This window comes from Bufo gargarizans, chromosome 3 (assembly GCF_014858855.1).
Source record: "Bufo gargarizans isolate SCDJY-AF-19 chromosome 3, ASM1485885v1, whole genome shotgun sequence".
In the NCBI taxonomy this organism is placed as follows: domain Eukaryota; kingdom Metazoa; phylum Chordata; class Amphibia; order Anura; family Bufonidae; genus Bufo; species Bufo gargarizans.
In genome coordinates this window covers 392,072,569-392,097,562 of record NC_058082.1, presented here as the reverse complement: position 1 = coordinate 392,097,562, position 24,994 = coordinate 392,072,569, and the positions used below count along the sequence as shown (strand labels likewise).

The window sequence follows — 24,994 nt, the reverse complement described above, 5'->3', positions numbered from 1 at the left end:
TAACGCAATTCTATGCCGTTATGTGTAACGGAATGCCTTTAGAGGTATTCTGTTATTCATTCCATTATAATAGAAGTCTATGGGCTGCAAATTGGATCCGTCCCGTTTCCCGGCCGGTGATCGCTCTGATTGGCTAGTGTATACAGTTCGTGACTGTGGGGAGTAGAACCTGGTGAAATGCGTGAATTACCGTCAACCCCCCCCCCCCCTCCTTCCTTGGCAGTCTGCAATGTGTTGCCCCCCTCCCCCCCTCCTCCGTTCAGGATGGCTGGCAGCGCTCCTCCCTTCCTACTCTCCCGCTGCAATCTCTTTCAGGATGGCTGAGCGGTGCAGAGTGTCAGCTGTAACACAGGGTCCGCTGTATGGAAGGGATTACGAGTCAGGGAGCTCCCTCTCTGCCGTGGTAGCGGTCTGGTGCTTGAAGGTTAATGGATAAAGAAGATAAAAGGGAGAGGAGGCAGCACCACATGTGCGGTGTAATACGTCAAATTAAGGATAGTAAGGGATGAAATTAGCTTACCATAAAGGGTTGTGAGGAATCACAACCACTGTAAAGAGCCTTGCTTGTAATGTACAGGAATCGACCAGCGGGCGGTGTTGACCAGGCTGCAGCCACGGTATCTCTGTGTTGCCTCACGGAGGGGTATCTTCACAGTAAAGGATATCCAGAAGTAGACAAAAAGTTGAAAACCGCTTGTTTCGGCGCTCCTCGGTGTTAACCAGACAATGTCACCAATATGTTGGGAAAAAACAGTATTGATACTGTCCTGATGAAGATGGGTTTCCTACTCTCGAAACGCGTTGACGCAGAACAAAGCTTCTTTCCCACCGTACTGGTGACATTGTCTGGATTACACCAAGCAGAGCCGAAGCAAGCGGTTTTAACCTTCAGAAGTAGACAAAAAGGTGAACGGAGGGAGGGAGCTCCCTCCCCCATTGGGCCACTGCACTGCTGTGGCAGTGTCCTGATGGTTACAATGACAACCGGACACCTTTCAAAGTCATCAGGCTTGCCATGGTATATCTGAGCCTGAGCTAAGTGTAAATGAAGTGTACTGCAGGTTATTGTAGAGCCATCAGACCCACTGGATGTTCAAAAAGTGAAAAAAATAATTATTGTAAAATAAATAAATAAAATCCTTATAGCCGCACGTTTATAATAGATTAAAAATTGAAAAAAATAAAATAGCCTACACATTTTTGGTATCGCCACATCCATAACGACCAGAGCTATAAAAAGATCGTTACTTTTACCACATAGTGAACGCCATAAAAAAAAAAAAAGATTGAATTGCAATCTTGCCCACCTCACTTCCCATAAAATTGCATAAAAAGTGATTTAAAAAAAGTCAAATGTACCCAAATTTAGTACCAATGCAACTGTTAACTCATCCCACAAAATATGAGCCCCTATATAAGATAATCGCCCCCCCCCCCAAAAAAAAAAAAAAAAAGGCTTTCGGGAAATGGAGACACAAAAACATGATTTATTAGTTCTCATTTATCCAGGTCATGGTATCGTCCAGTTGCCTTGATTTATTTGATACAGATATCTATCTGGTTATAGATATACTTAAATAAATCAACAAAAAAGCCTATGCTCAATTCCCAATAAGACCTAACTTTTAATAATCACAATTAAAGTAGCTCAGTGAGCATAAACAAAATGTTAAAAACCGCTATATCCAGTCCGTATCTTAACATATTCTGGAAACATGACGTACCGGTACGGCATGATGTCCCGGTACTTACGGACACATGACGTACAGACCTGTGGTTTGCTGTGTTTCCAGGTTATTCGGGTCTCTGGGGACCCGATAACCTCGAACAGGATGGTGACCGGTGGTGTGATACACCACCAATTACCATCCTGCGATCCTGAGAGGTGATGGTGACATCACCTCTCAGGATCGGCCCTCATTGGTCGGCTGTGGTGAGCGGGCTATTCAAATTACTGCAGCGCTCCTCTCTTCCTCCTTTTGTGTCTGGGAGCCGAGGACAGCTGCACGTCGATCTCCAGAGCCAGCTGCAGGGATCATCAGCCAGCACCCCTATCTGTGCCCCAGCACCCCCCTCACCAAGGTATTTAGGGAAAAGTTAGGCACAGGTTAGGTTAGGCAGGGATATTCAGGGAAAGTTAGTGGAAAGGAAAAAAAAAACAGTTTTTGTTGCATCGCCCTAAATCGGGTGTCTGGGGTCCATTCTTGGCGTCCGGCCACTGTTAGCGCATCGCACACCCCATTGCTGATCAACTTCGAAGTTAGAATTTTATTTTATTTTTTTCATTTTTTTGGCCTTTTTTTGTATTTATTTTTTATCGTTTAGGTTAAGTCCGCGAACACCCGTGCCCCCACACACCCGCGCACCAAATAAAGCCCGCCCGGATGTTCTCGGCCGAGGAGGCACACGTCCAGCTTGCCAGTCCGAGAGCCCCAGTTTTGACGAGGATGACCCCACTTTCCTTTTGTCATCCACGTCCTCCTAATCTAGCGATGATGATGAGCCCCCAAGGCGGCGGAGATGCCGCCAGGCGGAGCAAGGGGACCGCCATGCTAGGGACCCTGTGGCCCACTCTAGTACAAGCAGCTCTGGGGCTCGTACTAGTTTTCCCGCCCACCAGTTAAGTCCACCGAAGCCCCCTGCCGGTGAACTTGTCTGGTGTACACCAGAGCAGTTTGAGCCCGCGATTCCTGATTTTGTAGGCCAACCAGGGATCCAGATTTCCACAGTGTGCTTCACTGAATACGACTATTTTAGTCTTTTTTTCAGTGACCACTTTGTAAATGTGATGGTGGAGCAAACGAACCTGTACGCCCAACAGTTCGTTGCTCAATACCCGGGCTCCTTTTTGGTTAGGGCCGGTGGCTGGACTTCGGTCAGTGCAGCCGAGATGAGGACGTTTTGTGGACCTCCTAGTGTCAGGCATTACTGTAGCGGGGATGTCTTCTACCAGACCCCACTTTACAGTACGGCCATGACACACTACTGGTTTGAGGCCATCCGGAAATGCCTACATTATGCAGATAATGCAGCATGTCCTCCCCAAGGTGATCCTTCCTATAACCGCCTGTACAAAATCAGGCCGGTCATCGATCACTTTGGGGCCAAATTTGTGCAGGCCCATGTACTTGGAAGGGAGGTCGTGGTCGATGAGTCTCTCATTGCTTTCAAGGGGAGACTTCTTTTCTGCCAGTATGTTCCCTCTAAGCGGGCGAGATATGGCGTGAAGCTGGACAAACTTTGTGAGAGTACCTCAGGGTACACTTACAAGTTTCGTGTGTACGAGGGGCGAGATTACCAGTATTCAACCCCCAACCCCCAGAATGTTAGCGGGAAACTTGTGTGGGACCTTATGCACCCACTGCTAGATAAGGGTTACCACCTTTACGTGGATAACTTTTATACTAGTATCCCCTTGTTCCAGTCCCTCACCGCCAGATCCACGTCCGCTTGTAGTTCTGCGCGGAAAAATCAACGCGGCCTCCCTACCCACCCCCTCCAGGTACCTATCCCCAGGGGTGAGACCCGTGCCCTTACCACTGGAAACCCGTTGATGGTCAGATATAAGGACAAGAGGGATTTACTTGTACTGTCCACAATTCATGGTAACTGCATCACCCCTGTCCCTGTGCGAGGTACCGTGGCAACGGTCCTCAAGTCTGATTATGTTGTGACTACATTCGGTATATGGGAGGAGTCTGATCAAGTCCTCAAGCCATATAATGCCTTGCGCAAAACCCGGGCATGGTACAAAAAAGTTGCGGTCTACTTGGTACAGGTTGACTTGTACAACTCTTTTGTGCTGTCCCGGAGCGCTGGCAACACAGGGACATTCCTTCAGTTCTATGAGGCAGTCTTCAAGGACCTGATCTTTTCTGACCGAGAAAGAGCAGGCTGGAGTACCTCGGGAACTAGAGGCACCTGGATCGTCCCTGGCTAACACTTTCCAGGTGTGGTTCCCCCATACTGGAAAGAAGGGACGGACCCAAAAAAGGTGCAGAGTGTGTCACAGGAGGGGGATACGGAAGGACACCACTACTCAGTGTGACACAAGCTTCGATCATCCGGGCCTCTGAATTATTGGTTGCTTCAGGGAGTACCACACTTCCATGGAGTACTACATTTCTATTCCCCTTCCCCAATTTAGCCACTGACAATCGGATACAAAACTATGGTTCTCAGACTTGAGACACAAAAACAAAAAAATGTCCATTTCGTCCACCATGACAGGTTAACCTGGAGATTGATCCCTTGACCTCTGTAGGGGCAGGAACGCAGAGAGTTTAAAAGGCCACCACCCACTCTCACCCTCAGTGTTTCCTGTCCCTACTTGGGGCACCTCACAGAGAGACCTCCTGTTGGAGGTGAGAAGACTACAGCGTTTATTTTTAGTACCTTTGGGATTGCTTATCCCTTCCCTCTGGTGGCTTTGTCCTAAGCTGGGCATAGGAGGATTATAGAGTGTATCTCGTTCCTGCTCTTGCAGGAGCCTGAATCCCTCCCCAAAGCGCAGGGTCCCCCTTCACTCCTGAAGGAAGACCGCGCACCATCGAACACGCTGCTCGCGGACCCATTGTGTGAAGCTGCATCGTCATTTCTTGTTCCGGCCGGCAGGTGGTTGATGGGGCGGAGCTATGAGCTGGGCCGCGCGCGCACAAAGATGACATCGGACGCCGCATCCATTGCTGCAAGGCGGGAGATTTGAAAGGACTAGCGTCCCAGTAAAGGCTCCAGATGTTGGCCCATGTTACCCCTGCAGACCAGATGGACTTTACAGATACCCCCTCGGCTGCTCAGATCGTGAGTTCCCCTGTGGAGAAAGAAAAAATATGTATCATGTTGTTATTTACCTCTTGCAATAGTTTACTGATACTGGGTTGCTCCTCTTTTAGGAAATTAAATAGCCCAGAACTAAGGCCAGAATTCCTAGATGTGCTACTTGTGGCAAAAGATTGCCGGAAAATCATAAAAAGAAGCTCTGCCAAGTCTGCATTAATGAGCTTGTTAAAGAGGAGCAACCATCCATACTTATGGAGGTCAAATCAATGATTCAGAGCGAGATAAAATCCTCGCTAGCGTCTCTCAGATCTGCCCCTCCGACTCCTCCTGCGAAAAAAACGTGAGTGTGCGTTCCATCCTCCTCTGAATCAGAGGACATGGACGAAGACGCTTCCACATCTAGACAGAATGTAGACGCACTGTCAGAGGGAGAGATAGTGGAGGACAGGAAAAAGTACTTTTTTTCTTCTGAAGAGATGGAGGAATTATTGGGCGCCGTAAGGGCAACCATGGGCATAGAGGAGGTACAAAAACCTTGATAGGTCCAAGACGAAATGTTTGGGGGGCTCAGAGCCAAGAAATCCAAAGTATTTCCAGTAAACAAAAATATAAAGCATATGATCATGCATGAGTGGACGGCCCTGAGAGGAGACTGGGAGTCCCCAGAGAATTCAAAAATAGATTACTCTTTGACCCAGCCGACATAAAAATATTTAACGAAATTCCGAAAATCTACGTCCAGGTGGCAAAGGTCGTCAAGAAAAACCTCCCTTCCCTTTGATGACTCCTCCCAATTACAGGATCCGATGGAGAGAAAGGCGGATTCTCTCCTGAAAAAGTCTTGGGAAGCATCCATGTTCGGTATAAAAACAAACATAGCTGCAACCTCCGTAGCTAGATCTATGTACTTCCGGCTTAACGAGCTTGAACACCATATTAAGAATAAAACCCCGAGAGAGGAAATTCTAAATTCCATTCCTCTAAGTTCCTTTAACACCCAATCCAGGTCCTATGGGGGCAAAGGGAAAACAGGTAAGTGGAGCTACCAAAAAGGAGGAAAGGGCAGAGGTTTCCTCCTTATTCCTTAAAACAAACAGCCTGACAAGCAATGACGCCAGAGTGGGAGGAAGGTTGAGGAGATTTCTACCCTTTTGGGAAACCACGACCCAGAACCCCTGGGCCTTGGATATTTTAAAAAACTGTTATCGGATAGAATTTTCCTGAACCCCTTAAAAAACGTTTCGGATAACCTCTCACAGCTCAAAAGTTTTGGAAAGGATTTAGCAGGGCGTTTTGCAGTTGATCGTCAGGCGTGGTAGTAAAAGTCCCTTATTCAGAAGAAATAACCTTTAAAAACCTTTTTAAAGGTTATTTCTTCATCTGCCACCTGCCTTGAGCACACGCAGAGGGCCGCAGCCCAAGACAACCGCACGCTGGTCGGGACACCAAATAACCAGCAAAGTGATCTACAGTTGTTGTGACTCTTCACAACAACATTTGGTAAGAAGACTCGTAAGCTTTTTAACACAATAAGGAAGCGTTTAATGCACATGTGGCTCTCTACTCTCCCAATTTTATATGTACTTATTCAGAAGGAAGGGGCTATTATTGCAACCTGTTTTTGGTACAGAAGCCAGACGGTTACTTTCGTAACATCATAAACCTGAAGGGGTTAATTACGTCCATTGTTTTTCAGGAGGTTCAAAATGGAATCTATAACGTCCATCACTCCTCTAATCCAAGCAGGAGATTACATGACGTCCATAGATTTAAAGGACGCTTACTATCACGTCCCCATACACGAAAACTGGCAAAAATATCTCAGGTTTGCCATGTTAGACAGCATCGGTAAACCACTTCCAGTTCACGGCTCTACCCTTCGAAATTTCCTCAGCCCCGAGAGTTTTCACAAAGCTAGTAAATGATCTCTCCTCTCAGATCAGAGGGAATACAAATCTGCCCGTATCTAGACGATTTCCTCATTCTGGGAAAATCAAAGTCAGAGGCGTCCTGTCTCACCAACTACCTAATTCATCATTTTTCAGAGTTGGGCTGGATAATAAATCAGAGAAAATCTTGCCTGGTCCTATCAACCAAGATGAAATTCCTATGAGTACTTTTAGATTCAAGAGCTCAGGAAAAATTTATATCCTTCATAGGAAAAACAAAAAAAATTCAGGGCCAGACCAAGTGCTTCATACGCAATGCCATGAGTCTATTGGAAACAATGACCTCCTGCATCACATCGGTATTGTGGTCCCAGGCTCATACCAGGTTAATCCAGTCCTGGATCCTGAAGAATTTGGACAAGAAACAGTCCTCCTTAGAGAAAAAGATATCCATCCCCATTCACGTAAGATCCGATTTGAATTGGTGGATAGAAAAGACAAACCTGTCAAAAGGTGTAAGTTGGATAAAAGATCCAGAGATTCAGGTGTTCACGGACGCAAGCGGCACTGTATGGGGGGCGAGAGTAGGTTCCTCAAACTACTAGGGCAGATGGGCAGAATACATAAAAGCAAGATCTTCAAACTAAGGGCAATCTGGGAGATGCTAAGGTCATCCCGAAAGATAGTATTCGGAAAGCACCTGAAGATTCTCTCTGATAATGTGACGGCAGTAGCATACTTAAAACACCAGGGAGTCACAAGATCTCCAAGTCTAGAAGAACTGGTGAGGAGAATATTCTTTTGGGTGGAAAAATATGTATCCTCCATCATGGCAATTCACAATATACAAGCAGACTTCTTCAGCAAAAGGACCATAGATCCTGTGGAATGGTCCCTAAATTCAGAAGTGTTCAGACAGATCTCCAAAAGGTGGGGAACCCTACAGATAGATCTCTTTGCAGCAAAAGAAAATGCGAATGTAGGGCACTTTTTCTCCCTAAACCCCAGGGAAAACCTTTGGTGGTGGACGACTTCTCTGTTAGATGGACCTGGGATCTCGCCTATGCCTTCCCTCCGTGGGCATTAATCCCCAGAGTACTACAAAAGATAAGGTCCGGCACGGTAACAGTGATCCTAGTGGTCCCATACTTGACAAAGAGAAACTGGTTCCCGATATTAAAGGAATTAGCGCTGGAGGAACCATGGAGAATTCCCCTCCGAGAGGAAATTTTATTGCAGTGTCCGATCCTCCACCAGAATCCAGGACTATTCAAATTGTCAGCATGGATCCTGAGCACGAGGTATTAAAAAGTAGGGGTCTGCCCGAAAAGGTCATCATTACCCCTAAATCCAGCAGGAAAAAAGTCACCTCCGCGATATATCTTAAGATCTGGAGGAAATACTGCAACTGGCTGGGTCAGAACACTCTGGTAAATTCTCCCCCAAACATCATAAATATTCTTGATTTTCTCCAAAGGGGGCTGGATTTGGGCTTGAGACCTAGTACACTTAAAGTACAGATCTCGGCTTAAGGCCTCTTTCACACTACAGTTTTTTTATTTTCATTTTGCGGGCTGTTTTTTTAGTTCTGTATACGGTCCGTATACGGAACCATTCATTTCAATGGTTCAAAAAAAAAAAAAGTAATGTACGTATGCGTTCTGTTTCCATTTTTCCGTTCCCTTGAAAGATAGAACATGTCCTATTATTGCCCGCAAATCGCTTTCCGTGGCTCCATTCAAGTCAATTGGTCTGCAAAAAAAGTAACACATACGGAAATGCATCCGTATGTCTTCCGTATCCGTTCAGTTTTTGCGGAACCATCTATTGAAAATGTTATGCCCAGCCTAATTTTTGCTATGTAATTACTGTATACTGTATATGCCAAACGGAAACAAAAAATACGGAACAACAAATCCCTAAAAAACGGACCTCAAAACACGGAAATAGCCATACGATGGTGTAAAAGAGGCCTTAGGAGCATGCTATGATACAGACCTGGCCAGCCATAGATGGGTGAGAAGATACGTAAGGGTTGCCTCGAGATTAAGACAATCCATAACACCTAGGGCCCCTCAGTGGGACTTAGATCGGGTCCTGAAAGGACTAATGAAACCACCATTTACCCCAGTACAGGACATTTCTGTAAAACATCTGACGCTCAAGGCTGCCTTCTTAATAGCCATAACATCAGCTAGACGTTTAGGAGAGATCCAGGCACTCTGACTTGGACTTATGCTGACTTGACCTTCGGTCAGAAGGTCTTGCAGGCAGTTACCCACGCTAATAAATAATCTGGTAGTTTGTCATGGTGAACGAAATGGAAAGACCCTAATTAGACTTACCGTTAATTCTGTTTCCTTGATTTAACCATGATGGCTGATATATTCCCCCTTAAATATTTAAAGAGGGGTTCGAGTGTGAATTAATAAAAATAATAATAATAATAATAAAATATATAAAAATGTAAAAAATAAAATAAAATAATAATAATAATAATATATAAAATTAAGGCTGCACCCACTTGGTAATTTGGAAAACCCTGAGAGTGAGAGTGGGTGGTGGCCTTTTAAACTCTCTCTGTTCCTGCCCCTACAGAGGTCAAGGGGTCAATCTCCAGGTTAAGCAGTCATGGTGGACTCAAGGAAACAGAAGTACCAGTAAGTTTAACCCCTTAAGGACACAGGGCGTACAGGTACTCCCTTGTGCCCTGGTACTTAAGGACACAGGGCGTACATGTACGCCCTGTGTATTTTCAATCACTGCCGTGCGGCTGGCAGTGATCGGAGCCAGGTTCCTGCTCAAATCATTGAGCAGGCACCTAGGCTAAATGCGTGGGAGGGTTCCGTGACCCCCCCATGTTGGCGATCGCGGCAAACCGCAGGTCAATTCAGACCTGCGGTTTGCTGCGATTTCTGCAGTTTCTGATCCCCGCGGTCCCTGACCGTGGGGATCAGAAAATTTAGGATTCCAAAAATGTTCCTGTATCCCTCCCCCCTGCACCCCTGAGTTATTTGAGCCCGGTGGGAGGTGCAGGGGGAGGGTTTCGGGCGGTGCGGGAGGAGGGCGGTGCGGCAGGCGAGATCGCGATCCCCCGCCCACCTCCCATTAAATAATCGTTGGCGTCTAGTGGGTATACCAGGTTGCCAGCACATTGCTGGCACCCTGGCATAAACGGCTGACATCGGTGATGCGATGTCAGCCATTTAACCCTTTCCATACAGCGGTCCGTACGGACCGCTGTATGGAAAAGGTTAACAGCTCAGGGAGCTCCCTCCCTCTCCCATCGTGGGGCTGCTGTGCCTTTGCAGCCCCCCGAATGGAGAGGGAGAGAGCTCCCAGGCAGCCCCTCAAAGCCCAGTCCTTACCCTTCCCCGTCTGCGCAGTTCTGGCCACTACTGAGCAGACGGGGAAGGTTCCCATGGCAATGGGACGCCTTCTCAGGCGTCCTGCTGTCCATGGTTCTGAACAGATCTGTGCTGAAGGCATAGATCTGTTCAGACAAAGTGTAAGTAAAATACAGTACAATATATATTGTACTGTACTGTATTATACAGACATCAGTACCACTGGATCTTCAAGAACCAAATGGGTCTGGGCCCAAAAAAAAGGTAAAAATAACATAAAGTAAAAATCAAAAAACACATTTATCACTTAAAAATGAAAAAAAAAAAAATATGCTTCTATAACTTGCAGCAGCACCCACCAACCACTCGCCCCGTCAGAGACCTCGGACAGAACGAGGATTGGGCTGCAACTGCAGGCGTGCGTGGTGCCTTGTTAACCCCCGCTTCGCTGTGTTCGGCACTGGGGGACATATTTTCAGAAAGCACAAGGAGTGGAGCACACAATTATTTTCCCGCACTTCTATCGGACGGGGGGCGGAGCCTGACGCGACCAGAGGACGGGGCCTGACGCGGCCGGAGGGCAGAGCCTGACGCGGCCGGAGGGTGGAGCCTGATGCTTTACTCCGGCATCTTCCTCCGTCTGCTACAAAGGTTCCCACGCTCCTGACTGCTCCCCTGCTGAACAGCAACACAGAGTAATGGCATCTTAACCCTATTCAATCTGCTTCTCTCTGGACAGCTGTGTATGTGTGTGTGTGTGTATAAATGCCTTGCTTCTGATGTGAACGATCTCTAGTTCGATTCCCAGAAGACACTGTTAAGGTTTCTTTTCTCTAACTACAACTGTAGATTTCTTGCATAGTTGTTATCATGCCTAAGCCTAGTCACCTTCTCAGGCTCCAATGGGTCCTGTTAGACCACTGGTTTTTGTGCCCCCTGCCCTGGCCCTGGACAGCATCTCCTTCCTGCCCAACCCAGCTCCTAAGGCAAGCTGGTAGCTCAGTGATAAGGCTGTTGCCCCAGTCCAGACTTTCTGAGTTCAAACCACTTTAAGCCTTTTTTTTTTTTTTTTTTTTTAAGGGGGGAAAAATGTTTATTTCTGTCCCGGCGGTACACGCTTGTGCATCTGCCAGGTCCTGCGCGGCCGCTGATTTGTCCTGAGTCGCCAAGACATCCATGTCCTTTTTGGACCGTATAGCAGTTGCTAATCCAGTGGCCCCTACCACTCCGTCTCCCCGCAGTGGTTCCCGCTGAGGTCGCCTGACTAATAAGAGGCAGCGTGAGCGGTAGCATCCATCCTTGGATGACTCCGTTTTCCCCCCTCGTCTAGAGATGTGTTCAGACGACTCTCACCCCCTAAGGAGCGCAGGTCTGAAGGGGGATTGTCCGGCTCGGACGAGGTCATGGAGTGGGTCCCTCCGCCTAAGCTCCCCACGTTTGGCGGACTTAGTAGTGGCTGTCCGTAAAACCTGTAATCTCCAAGGGGATTCTCCTCTACGTGGGAGTTCCCCCCCTTTTTTGTTTTCCGTCCAAGAAGCCATAGGTTGCCGCATTTTTTCCTATCCATGAGGGATTTCCGCGGTCATACCCAGAACCTGGGACAGGATCATCCTTTTACGACTGAGCAGTGGGGAGGGCTGGTCTTCTCCCCTAGGGTGGATCCCCCAGTGTCCAGGATCACTGCCTTCCCTGTCCTTACCGGCTCCTTTCTGCAGGACGTTCTGGACGGGCGCCTAGATTCTCTCTCAAGAGCCATTTATCTCTGGCGGGCACGTTAGGCCAGTGTCCTCCCCAGGTGTGGTTGCAGCGCCACCACCTGAACCTGGCGGAACATGATGCGTCTACTGACACACCAGATTTGGTTCTCCAGGTGTCTCAGTCTTCCAAATTCCTTTGCGGGACTTCCATGGACATTGATTCTCTCGTTACCCGCATTGTAGCCCTCTCGTCATTCTGCACAGAGAGTTTGGGTTGATAGTGTGGGACGCTGACGCTTCTCAAAGTGTCCCCTTACTAGCCTCCCCTTTGAGGGTTCCAGGTTTTTTAGGGCTCAGCTGGACGAGTTTTTCTCTACCGCTATCTGGGGGCAAGAACTCTAACATTCCACACCTACGTCCTAACGTCCCTTTCGAACCGGGTCCTCCGGTTCCAGTACCAGTCCTTTCGCTGCCCCGTCGCTGGGGGGGCTACAGGACTCCCGCAGGAACCCCCCCTCCCTTCAAGCCCCAGCCGTTATGGTGCCCAAGGGCGCAGTCGGCCTCCCTGCTACTTCCACAGGTTTGGAGGGCTCATGTTCAGGACACCTGGGCTCTAAGAATTGTAACGTCGGGTTACAAGAGGTAGAGTTTACATCCAGCGGTCCAGGGGATTGTTCCGTGACTCGGATCTCTGGATGGCAGTTTTTTCCCTTCTGGACCAGGGGGGTTATTACCCCGGTTTCTCCAGAGGAACAGGGCACTGGTTTCTTTTCAGACCTGTTAATCGTTCCAAGGAAGGAGGAGTCGGTGCGTCCGACCCTGGATCCGGAGCTGCTCAAAAGTTTTTTCCTCCGGATAAGGAGTTTTAGATTGGTATCCCTCCGCTCCGTTATTGTTTCTCTTCTCCAGGGTAATTCCTCGCGTCCGTAGACTTCCGGGACGCCTGTCCGCATGGCCCGATCGCAGAATCTCACAAAGATTCCTGCGCTTGCTATGGGTGGCCGACTCTATGTGTTTTTGTCGCCCTCCCTTTCCGGTTAGCGTCTGCCCCTAGGGTCTTTACCATGATCCTAGCGCCTTTTATGGCTGTTCTTCGCACCAAGGACATTTCTTGGCGGCCTTACCTGGAACAACGTCCGGATCACTGTTCAAATGAAACAGCTCGGATGGTTGATCGACTTCCACGATCCTTCTCCTCCCGTCCCTGAAGCTCTCCTCCTGGAGATATTTTTGGATGCCTTGACCGAGAGATTTTTTTCTTTCAGACTACTAGGTCTTCTGGATCCAAATTGCGGTGTCGCACCTTCTGCGCTCCCCGTGTCTCTCCTTTCAGGAGTACCTGCGGGTCCTGGGTTTTGTGGTGGCCTCTTCCGAGGCCGTACCATATGCCCATTTTTTATACTTTTGTTTTCTTCTCTCACACTCTGTCGCTGCGACAGGAGATCTTTCCCTCTGGGACGAGACCTCTCGTGGTCTGTACGCTTACATCTGCAGGTGACACGTTTTGTTTTATATTTTCTACAGGTTCAGGAAGCTTTTTTTGTGGTGTGGGCTCCCTATTTTTTTGTGGTGTGGGCTCCCTTCTTTTCCTGGAACACTGATGCCTGCCTCTGGCTGGGGCGGCGTTCTCCGGTCCCACTCGATCCTGGGGGTTTGGTCGACAACGGAATAGTTTCCCTATCAACATCCTTGAGCTAAGAGTGACTTACTTCAGCCATCAAGGTGGGACCGCAGCCGGACAGTGATGCGGGAGGTTAAAAAATAAATAAATAAAAATAAATAAATTTATATATATATATATATATATATAATAATTATTCTGCTGTGGGCGGAGTCACATGTTCCGGTGTGGTCAGCGGTATTCCTTCCGGGAATAGGCATCTGGGCTGCGGACTTTCTAAGTCGAAACAATGTGGATCTGATGTCGTCATAGGTTCAACAACAAGCTCCCTGGTCTCCGGCTCACGCCCGAGGTCCGAAGGCATATGGGGTGGACGCGCTGGTGTCTCCATGGCTTCTTCCCGACAGGGAGGTTCTACTGTCTCGGGGTCCTCTCTTCCTCCGGAATCTACGGTCTCTTTGTTTTACCCGCGTGGCTGTTGAAACAGTCATCCTGAAGATGAGGGGATTCTCGGATTCGGTGGTTAGAATCATGATCAGGGGAAGCCGGCTTCCTCACAGATTACTATCGTACCTAGTAGGCCTTCATGACTTTTTGTGAGAACTCTGAGTTCCCTCCCCTTCACTTTTCCATCCCAATGGTGCTGTCTTTTCTTCAGTCTGGACTTGAGATGGGACTGTCGCTGAGTTCCCTGAATGGTCAGGTTTCGGCGCTGCCTTCCTTTTTCAAGGGTCCCTTGCACTTATGGGTCCTGTGAAGGTTTTTCTTCAGAAGGTGGCACATTTGGTTCCCGTATGTTCCCCTTTTGCCTCCTTGAGATCTGTACTTGGTCCTGCGTGCTCTGCAGACGGCCCCCTTCGAACCTCTGGGAGAGGTCTCCCTGACCTTTCTCACCTGGAGAGTGGTTTTCCTTGGCCACATCTCCCATTAGACGGGTGTCGGAGCTCGCCGCTCTTTCCCGCCAGGAGCCCCTTTCTGGTTTTTCTCCAGGATACGGTTGTGTTCCGTCCGGTTCCCTCCTTTTTGCCAAAGGTGGTCTCTTCTTCCACCTTTAGCAAGGATCTTGTCTTGCCCTCCTTTTACCCTTCTCTGGCAAACTAAAAGGAACGCGCTCTACACTCCCTGGCTGACGTCCGGGCCTTGGAAGTGTATTTAACGGCTACCGCTTACGTTCACAGTTCTGATTCCTCCTTGTGGTTTCCGAGGGACCTCGTAGAGGTCTGGCGGCCTCCAAGGTCACTGTGGCACGATGGATCCGCTCGGCTGTTATCGCGCTCGTGGTAGGGTTCCCCGGCCCGAATTGCCGCTCACGCCACTAGGGTGGTGGAGGCTTCCTGGGCAAGGCGAAATCGTGCCTCTGCGAGTCAGCTGCGTAAGGCGGCCACCTGGTCGTCCTTACGGTCCTTTACGAAGTTTTATCAGCTGCATCCCCTGGCTTCGGCTAATGCTGTCTTTTGCCGCAGGATTTTACAGGCTGTGGTTCCTGTTTGATCGTTGGACGTTCCTCCTGGCGGTGCTGATGTTTTTCCCACCCCATGGACTGCTTTAGGACGTCCCATGGTCTGTGTCCCCCAATGGAAAAAAGTACGAGAAAAGGAGATTTTTGTGAAACTCACCTGTAAAATCTTTTTCTCTACTTTTCCATTGGGGGACACAGCTCCCCTCCCATTCTGCCTGTTGCAGGAGGGTTTTTTCTGTTCATTTGTGGTTGGGCCTTTTAGGCTTGATCCGATGGCTTCCGTTACTTTTTTCTTGTCTCCTACTGCTTTGCAACGCCTGAGCTTCTCCTGGTGGAGTCAGGGGGTATAGCCCGAGGAGGAGGAGCTCTTTTGTATTTGCATAGTGTCCCTCCTACTAATACCTCTAAGCTATACCCATGGTCTGTGTCCCCCAATGGAAAAGTCGAGAAAAAGATTTTACAGGTGAGTTTCACAAAAATCTCCTTTTTGTATACCTTGAGGGGTGTAGTTTCTTAGATGGGGTCACTTTTATGGAGTTTCTACTCTAGGGGTGCATCAGGGGGCTTCAAAAGGGACATGGTGTCAAAAAAACCAGTCCAGCAAAATCTGCCTTCCAAAAACCGTATGGCATTCCTTTCCTTCTGCGCCCTGCCGTGTGCCCGTACAGCAGTTTATGACCACATATGGGGTGTTTCTGTAAACTACAGAATCGGGTCCATAAATAATGAGTTTTGTTTGGCTGTTAACCCTTGCTTTGTAACTGGAAAAAAAATATTAAAATGGAAAATCTGCCAAAAAGTGAAATTTTTAAATTGTATCTCTATTTTCCATTAAATCTTGTGCAACACCTAAAGGGTTAACAAAGTTTGTAAAATCAGTTTTGTATACATTGAGGGTGTAGTTTCTTAGATGGAGTCACTTATATGGAGTTTCTTCTCTAGGGGTGCATCAGGGGGGCTTCAAATGGGACATGGTGTCAAAAAACCAGTCCAGCAAAACCTGCCTTCCAAAAACCAAACTGCGCACCTTTCACTCTACGCCCCGCTGTGTGGCCGTACAGTAGTTTACGGCCACATATGGGGTGTTTCTGTAAACGGCAGAGTCAGGGCAATAAAGATACAGTCTTGTTTGGCTGTTAACCCTTGCTTTGTTAGTGCAAAAAATGGGTTAAAATGGAAAATTAGGCGAAAAAATGAAATTCTCAAATTTCATCCCCATTTGCCAATAACTCTTGTGCAACACCTAAAGGGTTAACAAAGTTTGTAAAATCAGTTTTGAATACCTTGAGGGGTGTAGTTTATAGAATGGGGTCATTTTTGGATGGTTTCTATTATGTAAGCCTCACAAAGTGATTTCAGAGCTGTAGTGGTCATTAAAAATTTTTTGTAAATTTCTGAAAAATTTCAAGATTTGCTTCTAAACTTCTAAGCCTTGTAACATCCCTAAAAAATAAAATATCATTCCCAAAATAATTCAAACATGAAGTAGACATATGGGGAATGTAAAGTCATCACAATTTTAGGGGTATTACTATGTATTACAGAAGTAGAGAAACTGAAACTTTGAAATTTGCAAATTTTTCCCAATTTTTTGCAAATTTGGCATTTTTTTATGCAAAAAAAAATATTTTTTTTTACTTTATTTTGCCAGTGTAATGAAATGGCCTGGATAAGTCAAAGCGTTTTAAAGTTATCACCACTTAAAGTGACACTGGTCAGATTTGCAAAAAATGGCCTGGTCCTAAGGTGCAATAAGGCTGTGTCCTTAAGGGGTTAATTACGGTCTTTTTTTTTCAAAACTATTATTTAGTAAAACTAAAATAAATAAATTCATATTGGTTAGCTCCACGTCAGTAAGAATCTGCTCTAAAAAAAAATACCCCATGACCTAACCCCTCAGATGAACAGGGTCAAAAAAAAATAAAGACTGTGCAAAAAAAAGCTATTTTTTTTTGTCACCTTAATCACAAAAATTGTTATAGCAAGTGATCAAAAAAATCATATGCCCCCCCAAAATAGTGGCAATAAAACCGTCCTCTCACCCTGCAAAAAATTAACCTAAGATAATTGGCTAAAAAAATAAAAATGAAGACTCGGACTATGGAGATACAAAAATTTTTGGGGGTTTATAAAAAGATAATATAGTATAAAACATAAAACAAAAAAAGTTGACATATTAGGTATCGCTGTGTCTGTAAGAATCTGCTCTATAAAAATACCCCATGACCTAATCCCTCAGATGAACATGGTCAAAAAAATAAAATAAAAATGGTGCAAAAAAGCTTTTTGGGGGCACCTTACACCACAAAAATTTAATAGCAAGCGATCAAAAAGTCATATGCCCCCCCAAAATAGTGCCAATAAAACCGTCCTCTCATCCCGCAAAAACGGAGCCCCTACCTAAGATAATCGGCTAAAAAATAAATAAAAATAATTACTGAGGCTATGGAGATACTAAAATGTTTTTTTTTTTTTGTTTATAAAAAGATATAGTGTAAAACAGCACGTTTTTTGTCAAATTCTCCATTTTAATCAGTTTTTTCCCAGTAACAAAGCAAGGGTTAACAGCCAAACAAAATGCTATATTTATTACCCCGATTCTGCACTTTGCAGAAACACCACATATGTGGCCATAAACTACTGTACTGTGACATATGGTTTTTGGAAGGCAGATTTTTGCTGGACTGGTTTATTTACACCCTGTCCAATTTGTAACCCCCCTGATGCACCCCTAGAGTAGACACTCCATAAAAGTGACCCCATTTTGGATACTACGGGATAAGATGGCAGTTTTGTTGGGACTATTTTTAGGGTACATATGATTTTTGGTTTATCTATATTACATTTTTGTGAGGCAAGGTAACAAGAAATAGAAATTCTGAAATTTCATCTCCATTAGCCAATAACTCTTGTGGAACACCTAAAGGGTTAACGACGTTTGTAAACTCAGTTTTGAATACCTTGAGTGGTGTAGTTTCTTAGATGGGGTTGATATTTGGAGTTTTTATGCTAGGGGTGCATTAGGGGGGCTTCAAATGGGACATGGTCCCTAAAAAAAAAAAAAAAGCCATTAAAATCTCCCTTACAGAAACAGTACTGCGTTCCTTTCCTTCTGTGCACTGTCGTTTGGTCATACAGCAGTTTACAACCACATATGGGGTGTTTTTTGTAAACTGTAGTATTAGGGTAATAAATACTAAGTTTTGTTTGGCTGTTAACCCTTGCTTTGTTATTGGAAAATTATTTTTTACTTTGTTCATCTGAGGGGTTGGGGGGGTATTTTTATAGAGCAGATTCTTACGGACACGGGGATTATCTAATATGTCTACTTTTTTGTTATTTATTTATGTTTTACACTATATTATCTTTTTATAAACAAAAAAGAATATATTTTAGTATCTCCATCGTCTAAGAGTAATTATTTTTTTGTTTTTAGCCGATTTTCTTATGTAGGGGCTCATTTTTTGCGGAATGAGACGACTGTTTTATTGGCACTATTTTGGGGGCATATGATTTCTTTGATCGCTTGCTATTACAATTTTTGTGATGTAAGGTGACAAAAAAATGCCTTTTTTGTACGATTTTTTTACCGTGTTCATCGGAGGGGTTGGGGGGGTATTTTTATAGAGCAGATTCTTACGGATGCGGTGATACCTAATATGTCTACTTTATTTATTTTAATTTTACTAAATAATATTTTAGAATTTTTTTTTGTTTGTTGGTGTCTACAAAATGTGAAAAAAGTCTGAATTTGATCAGCGGTGGGGTGTGCGATGCACTAACAGTCGGACACTAAAAGCCACAGTCGGCGTACGCGCAAAAAAAAAAAAAACTTAATTTTTTTTGTCTTCTCACTAACTTTGCCAGAATATCCCTGCCTAACCCAACCTTTCCCTAAATACCTGGGGGGGTGCTGGGGCACAGATGGGGATGCTGGAGATCGGTGCAGTTCTGGATCCACGTGCAGCGTTCCTCTTTCCTCGGCTCCCGGACACAAAAGGAGGAGGAGGAGGAGAGGAGCGCTGCGATAATTTGAATGAACCGCCCAGCCGACCAATGAGAGCGATCCTGAGAGGAGATGTCACTATCACCTCTCAGGATCGCAGGATGGTGATTGGTGTTGTATTATCACACCACCAATCGCCTTCCTTTTCCGGGTCTGAATTGACTTGCGGTTTGCTACAGGGACCGGGTTCCAATCACTGTACCGGTACGTCATGTGTCCTTAAGTCCTTAACATTAGTAAGTGGCTTTTATTAACTTCCTCTACATAAAAATTTGCTGAATAGAGACAACCCTTTTAACCATTAGTGCCTTATAGGAAAAAATGGTTTAAAATGCAAGAAGAGAAAAATTTTATTGCTTCCATTTTACTTTAAATCTTGTGAAGCATGTAATGGGTTAATACACTTTTTAAAATCAGTATAGAATTACTTGAGGGGTAAAATGCCAAGACTAGCTGGGACCAGCAAATTATACTACGCGGTAAACAACCGTAAACTCCTATACAAAGCAAAACAAACCCATGGATAGTTACTCTATCAATCTTTATTGAACAAATATAATGAAATACATGATAAAATCAGGAAGTGCAGAGTGTGGATAAACGCCTGCTGGACCAAGAATAATGCAGTAATGACATTGCAAACATTCACTGTTGTATGTGTCATACACCAGAAAGGAGGATATGCTGAGTGTGGCCCTACATTTCGAAGGGCCGTTCCTCCAGCCAGGTTTGGTCTTTTTCACATGCTTATGCTTTTCACTGTTGTCTGTGTTTTTACCAGTATTACAGTGGTCACCCACTTGCACGCTGGTTGTCCCTACTTTTCATTTCATGTTCAGTCTTGCATATGCCATCTTTTTGGCGCAATTATTTACTTGTATGTAGGGCCACACTCAGCATATCTTCCTTTCTGGTGTATCACACATACAACAGTGATTGTTTGCTATGTCATTTCTGCATTATTCTTGGTCCTGGAGGCTTTTATCCAAATAACTTGAGGGGTGTAGTTTCTAAAATGGGGTTATGTATGAGTGAATTCTACTACGTTAGCCCCACAAAGTGGCTTTAAAATTGGTCCTTAAAAAAGTGGATTTTAGAAACTTTATTAAAAATTGCTTCTAAAATTCTAAGCTTTCTAATGTCCTAAACAAAATAACATTTACACAATGATGCAGACATAATGTAGACTAATGGTGAATGTTAATAAGTATTTTATGATGTACTGTAACACTATCTGACTTAAAAGCAGAGAAATTCAAATTTAGAAAATAGTAATTTTTTTTGTATTTTCCTTATGTTTTGGACAATTTTATAAATAAAGATAAAACATATAAACTCAAATTTACCTTTACCATAAAGTACATTGTGTCACGAAAAAACTATCTCAGAATTGCTTGGACAAATAAAGGGTTCCAAAGGTACTACCACAAAAAGTGACATGTTAGATTTACAAAAATAGGCTCTGTCAGGAAGTAGAAAAATGTCCTTACGGGGTTAAGAATGCGTGGTGTTGTGTGAATGTAATTTAATATAAACTTAAATTCTATTCTTGTAAATATTAACAAAATCAACACAGGTCAGCAGCCCCCAATGCAATTTAAAACTGTCCCAATTTGCTGTTTGCAGAATTTTGAAAGTTGCTGTGCTTATAAATGTACAAAGAATACTTAAAAATATGACATAATTAATAAAATGTGGTTTATTAATTTTGAAAATGAACTGTTATTAAAAGGAGATATTGATATTTTTATTTTTTTGTCTAGATTGTTTGACTGGCTGGTCATGTCGATAAATGAAAGCATATGCTGTGAATCTGGAGAATGGAGCAATTTTATTGGCAAGTATTTTCTTTTAGGTTGCCTATATACAGGGAGTGCAGAATTATTAGGCAAGTTGTATTTTTGAGGATTAATTTTATTATTGAACAACAACCATGTTCTCAATGAACCCAAAAAACTCATTAATATCAAAGCTGAATATTTTTGGAAGTAGTTTTTAGTTTGTTTTTAGTTTTAGCTATTTAAGGGGGATATCTGTGTGTGCAGGTGACTATTACTGTGCATAATTATTAGGCAACTTAACAAAAAACAAATATATACCCATTTCAATTATTTATTTTTACCAGTGAAACCAATATAACATCTCAACATTCACAAATATACATTTCTGACATTCAAAAACAAAACAAAAACAAATCAGTTACCAATATAGCCACCTTTCTTTGCAAGGACACTCAAAAGCCTGCCATCCATGGATTCTGTCAGTGTTTTGATCTGTTCACCATCAACATTGCGTGCAGCAGCAACCACAGCCTCCCAGACACTGTTCAGAGAGGTGTACTGTTTTCCCTCCTTGTAAATCTCACATTTGATGATGGACCACAGGTTCTCAATGGGGTTCAGATCAGGTGAACAAGGAGGCCATGTCATTAGAATTTCTTATTTTATACCCTTTCTTGCCAGCCACGCTGTGGAGTACTTGGACGCGTGTGATGGAGCATTGTCCTGCATGAAAATCATGTTTTTCTTGAAGGATGCAGACTTCTTCCTGTACCGCTGCTTGAAGAAGGTGTCTTCCAGAAACTGGCAGTAGGACTGGGAGTTGAGCTTGACTCCATCCTCAATCCGAAAAGGCCCCACAAGCTCATCTTTGATGATACCAGCCCAAACCAGTACTCCACCTCCACCTTGCTGGCGTCTGAGTCGGACTGGAGCTCTCTGCCCTTTACCAATCCAGCCATCTGGCTCATCAAGACTCTCTCTCATTTCATCAGTCCATAAAACCTTAGAAAAATCAGTCTTGAGATATTTCTTGGCCCAGTCTTGACGTTTCAGCTTGTGTGTCTTGTTCAGTGGTGGTCGTCTTTCAGCCTTTCTTACCTTGGCCATGTCTCTGAGTATTGCACACCTTGTGCTTTTGGGCACTCCAGTGATGTTGCAGCTCTGAAATATGGCCAAACTGGTGGCAAGTGGCATCTTGGCAGCTGCACGCTTGACTTTTCTCAGTTCATGGGCAGTTATTTTGCGCCTTGGTTTTTCCACACGCTTCTTGCGACCCTGTTGACTATTTTGAATGAAACGCTTGATTGTTCGATGATCACGCTTCAGAAGCTTTGCAATTTTAAGAGTGCTGCATCCCTCTGCAAGATATCTCACTATTTTTGACTTTTCTGAGCCTGTCAATTCCTTCTTTTGACCCATTTTGCCAAAGGAAAGGAAGTTGCCTGATAATTATGCACACCTGATATAGGGTGTTGATGTCATTAGACCACACCCCTTCTCATTACAGAGATGCACATCACCTAATATGCTTAATTGGTAGTAGGCTTTCGAGCCTATACAGCTTGGAGTAAGACAACATGCATAAAGAGGATGATGTGGTCAAAATACTCATTTGCCTAATAATTCTGCACGTAGTGTACAATGTGGCCATAAGGATAATGGTGTGCTGCATGCTGTACACAGTTAAACCATGACTTACATTTGTGATTTTTGGCCCATACAACCTGTAGAGGTATTAATTTCCCTGCACTTTTTCCACATTTTCTCCATTTAGTTACAGCCTTATTCTAAAAGATATATTATTTGTTTATTTCTCTCATCCGTCTATAAACAATCACCAAATTAAATTATGGTTTGTGGAAATGCATTAACTATAATCAAACTAAAATATCACATTTAGATATCTATTGAGGTCCTCTCCTATGATATACAAAGTACTTGTACATCCTGGTTCCATGGATGATCCATAAATATTCTGTAGCCTGATGATAACATGATGGAACTATTTGGCCTGACTGCTCAGAACCACCAGTGAGCTGTTTTCATCATGTGCTTGTCAGAAGGCTCTGTCAATGGCTGTGCTGGTATACTGCAGCTCAGCTCCCATTCACTTGAACCCCCATCAATATGATATTGATGACTTATCTTTAGGAAAGATAATATATATCTTAAGAGTGGAAGACTCCTTTAATTCTGGCTTGAGCTGGCCATAGCTTTTCGATAGATGCCAGCCAGAAGACACCGCTATCCACCATACACATACCAACTTCCACCATACAACCAAGCATGCATGTGTTCTGAATGGGTAGTTAGTAGTAATCTACTGCCAATTATCTTTTCAGTGCTAGGGAGTGCTGTTTAACAACTCAGCAGGTCTTCAAGGGGTATTCTGGTTATAGTAAGTTATCCCCTGTCTACAGAATATTGAATACATATTAGGTCAGTGGGGTTCCTACCTCCGGGAACACCACCGGTCACAACAACATGGGCCCATTATCCTGTGGAGCCCCCCAAAATGAACAGAGCAGCCCTTTGATCATGTGTTCAGCTTCTCCATTTAGTTCTATGGGCGTTCCCAAGATAGCCAGTCCAGCAATTCTGTTTATTTTGAGGGGCTCCACAGGTTATGGGGCCCCTGTTCTTGTGATTGCTGGGGAACCCAGCTGTAAGACCCCACTGACCTAATAGTTATCCCATATCTGTGCATAGGATTCCTCTGTACCGTGGAATAGGGCTGCAGCGATCACTGCTCCTGCCTGTGCTCCCTAATTATGGCTAAATTCTGGCACATCACTTAAAGATGCACAATGCCAGGATTTACCTGAGGCTGACTTCTGATCCTGTATCACTTAAAGGGGTTGTCCAGGTTCAGAGCTGAACCTGGACATCCCTCCATTTTCACCCCGGCAGCCCCCCTGACATGAGCATCGGAGCAGTTCATGCTCCGATGCTCTCCTTTGCCCTGCGCTAAATCGCGCAGGGCAAAGGCATTTTTCTGAGTTCCGGTGACATACCGGGCTCTCTATGGGGCTGACAGGCAGCCCGGTGACGTCACCGGCACTGATGGGCGGGATTTGGCTCTGCCCTAGCCAGTAAAACGGCTAGGGCAGAGCTAAAGCCCGCCCCTCAGAGCCGGTGACGTCACCGAACACACTGCTGGGCGGAAGTTACCGCCCGGCAGTGTGTTATTGAAAACACAAGAGCCTGTGCCCTGCGCGATCTAGCGCAGGGCACGGGAGCGCATCGGAGCATGAGATGCTCCGATGCCAGGCTCAGGAGGGCTGCCGGGGTGAAAATAAGGGTATGTCCGGGTTCAGCTCTGAACCCGGACAACCCCTTTAATTGATACCTCTGAATAGCAACACATTATTACAGGAGATCTTTCAGCTGAGTGGAGCCCATTCTCCTCAGCTGAAAGCTCTGTTTTAAAGGGACACTGTCACTTACTGAGCTATTGACATAACCACATCAGTCTCCACGATTTACATTAAAATATTCTAGTATTGCCCTGTGTCTTGTAATTTGTCTATAAAATCGCTTTTATTAATATACTAATTACCTCAATAAGGAACCCCAGGGACTGTCCCTCCGGTCGTTGGAGCCCAGCCGCTCCTATTATGTTGGAGCCCAGCACCGCCCCACTGCTAATTTATTCACTGCTCATCGCTGACGTAATGTGTTTGTTGCGCCCAAAATCTTGCACGTTTCCGTGTCGCGCGAAGCTGGCTCATGCGCACTTCGTTCTGTAAGGCCAATGCAAGGACACCTGCTCGGGCGCTGACATGAGTATCCACAGCGCATGCGCGAGATTTCGGGCGTAACAAACACATTATCTCTGCGATGAGCAGTGAGTAGATTAGCATATTAACCTTCTCAGGGCCGCCGCACGCAGGATTGCGTTCTCGCGGCGGCCCTGTTGTTCCTCCAAGACGCGCTGGTGCGTCATCTCGCGAGAGGCGAGATTTCCTGTGAACGTGCGCACACAGGAGCGCGCGTTCACAGGATCGGAAGGTAAACCAGTGGATCTACAGCCTGCCAGCCGCGATCATTCGCTGGCAGGCTGTAGGTGCAATTTTTTTAACCCTTGAAAGGTATATCAGACGCTGTTTTGTTAACAGCGTCTGATATACCTGCTACCTAGTCCTCTGGTGGTCCCTTTTGCTTGGATCGACCACCAGAGGACACAGGCAGCTCTGTAATAAGTAGCACCAAGCACCACACTACACTCCCCCCTGTCACTTATTAACCCCTGATCACCCACCTGTCATTGATCACCCCCCTGTAAGGCTCCATTCAGACGTCCGTATGTGTTTTGTGCATCTGCGGATCCTCAAAACGCGGACACCGCAGATCTGCAAAACAAGGACACCCTCAATGTGCTTTCCGCATTTTGCGGATCCGCACATTGCCAGAGC

General features: G+C 45.3%; 1 protein-coding gene across 1 annotated transcript in view; it reads left to right on the top strand.

Annotated features, from left to right (window-relative positions):
* The window catches only part of MYO19 (myosin XIX), an 833,713-nt gene that overhangs the window by 320,403 nt on the left and 488,316 nt on the right, over positions 1-24,994 (top strand). The window contains exon 12 of the mRNA XM_044285692.1: positions 20,562-20,635. Within this exon, the coding sequence (XP_044141627.1) occupies positions 20,562-20,635 (74 nt within the window). The remainder of the gene's footprint in view (positions 1-20,561; positions 20,636-24,994) is intronic.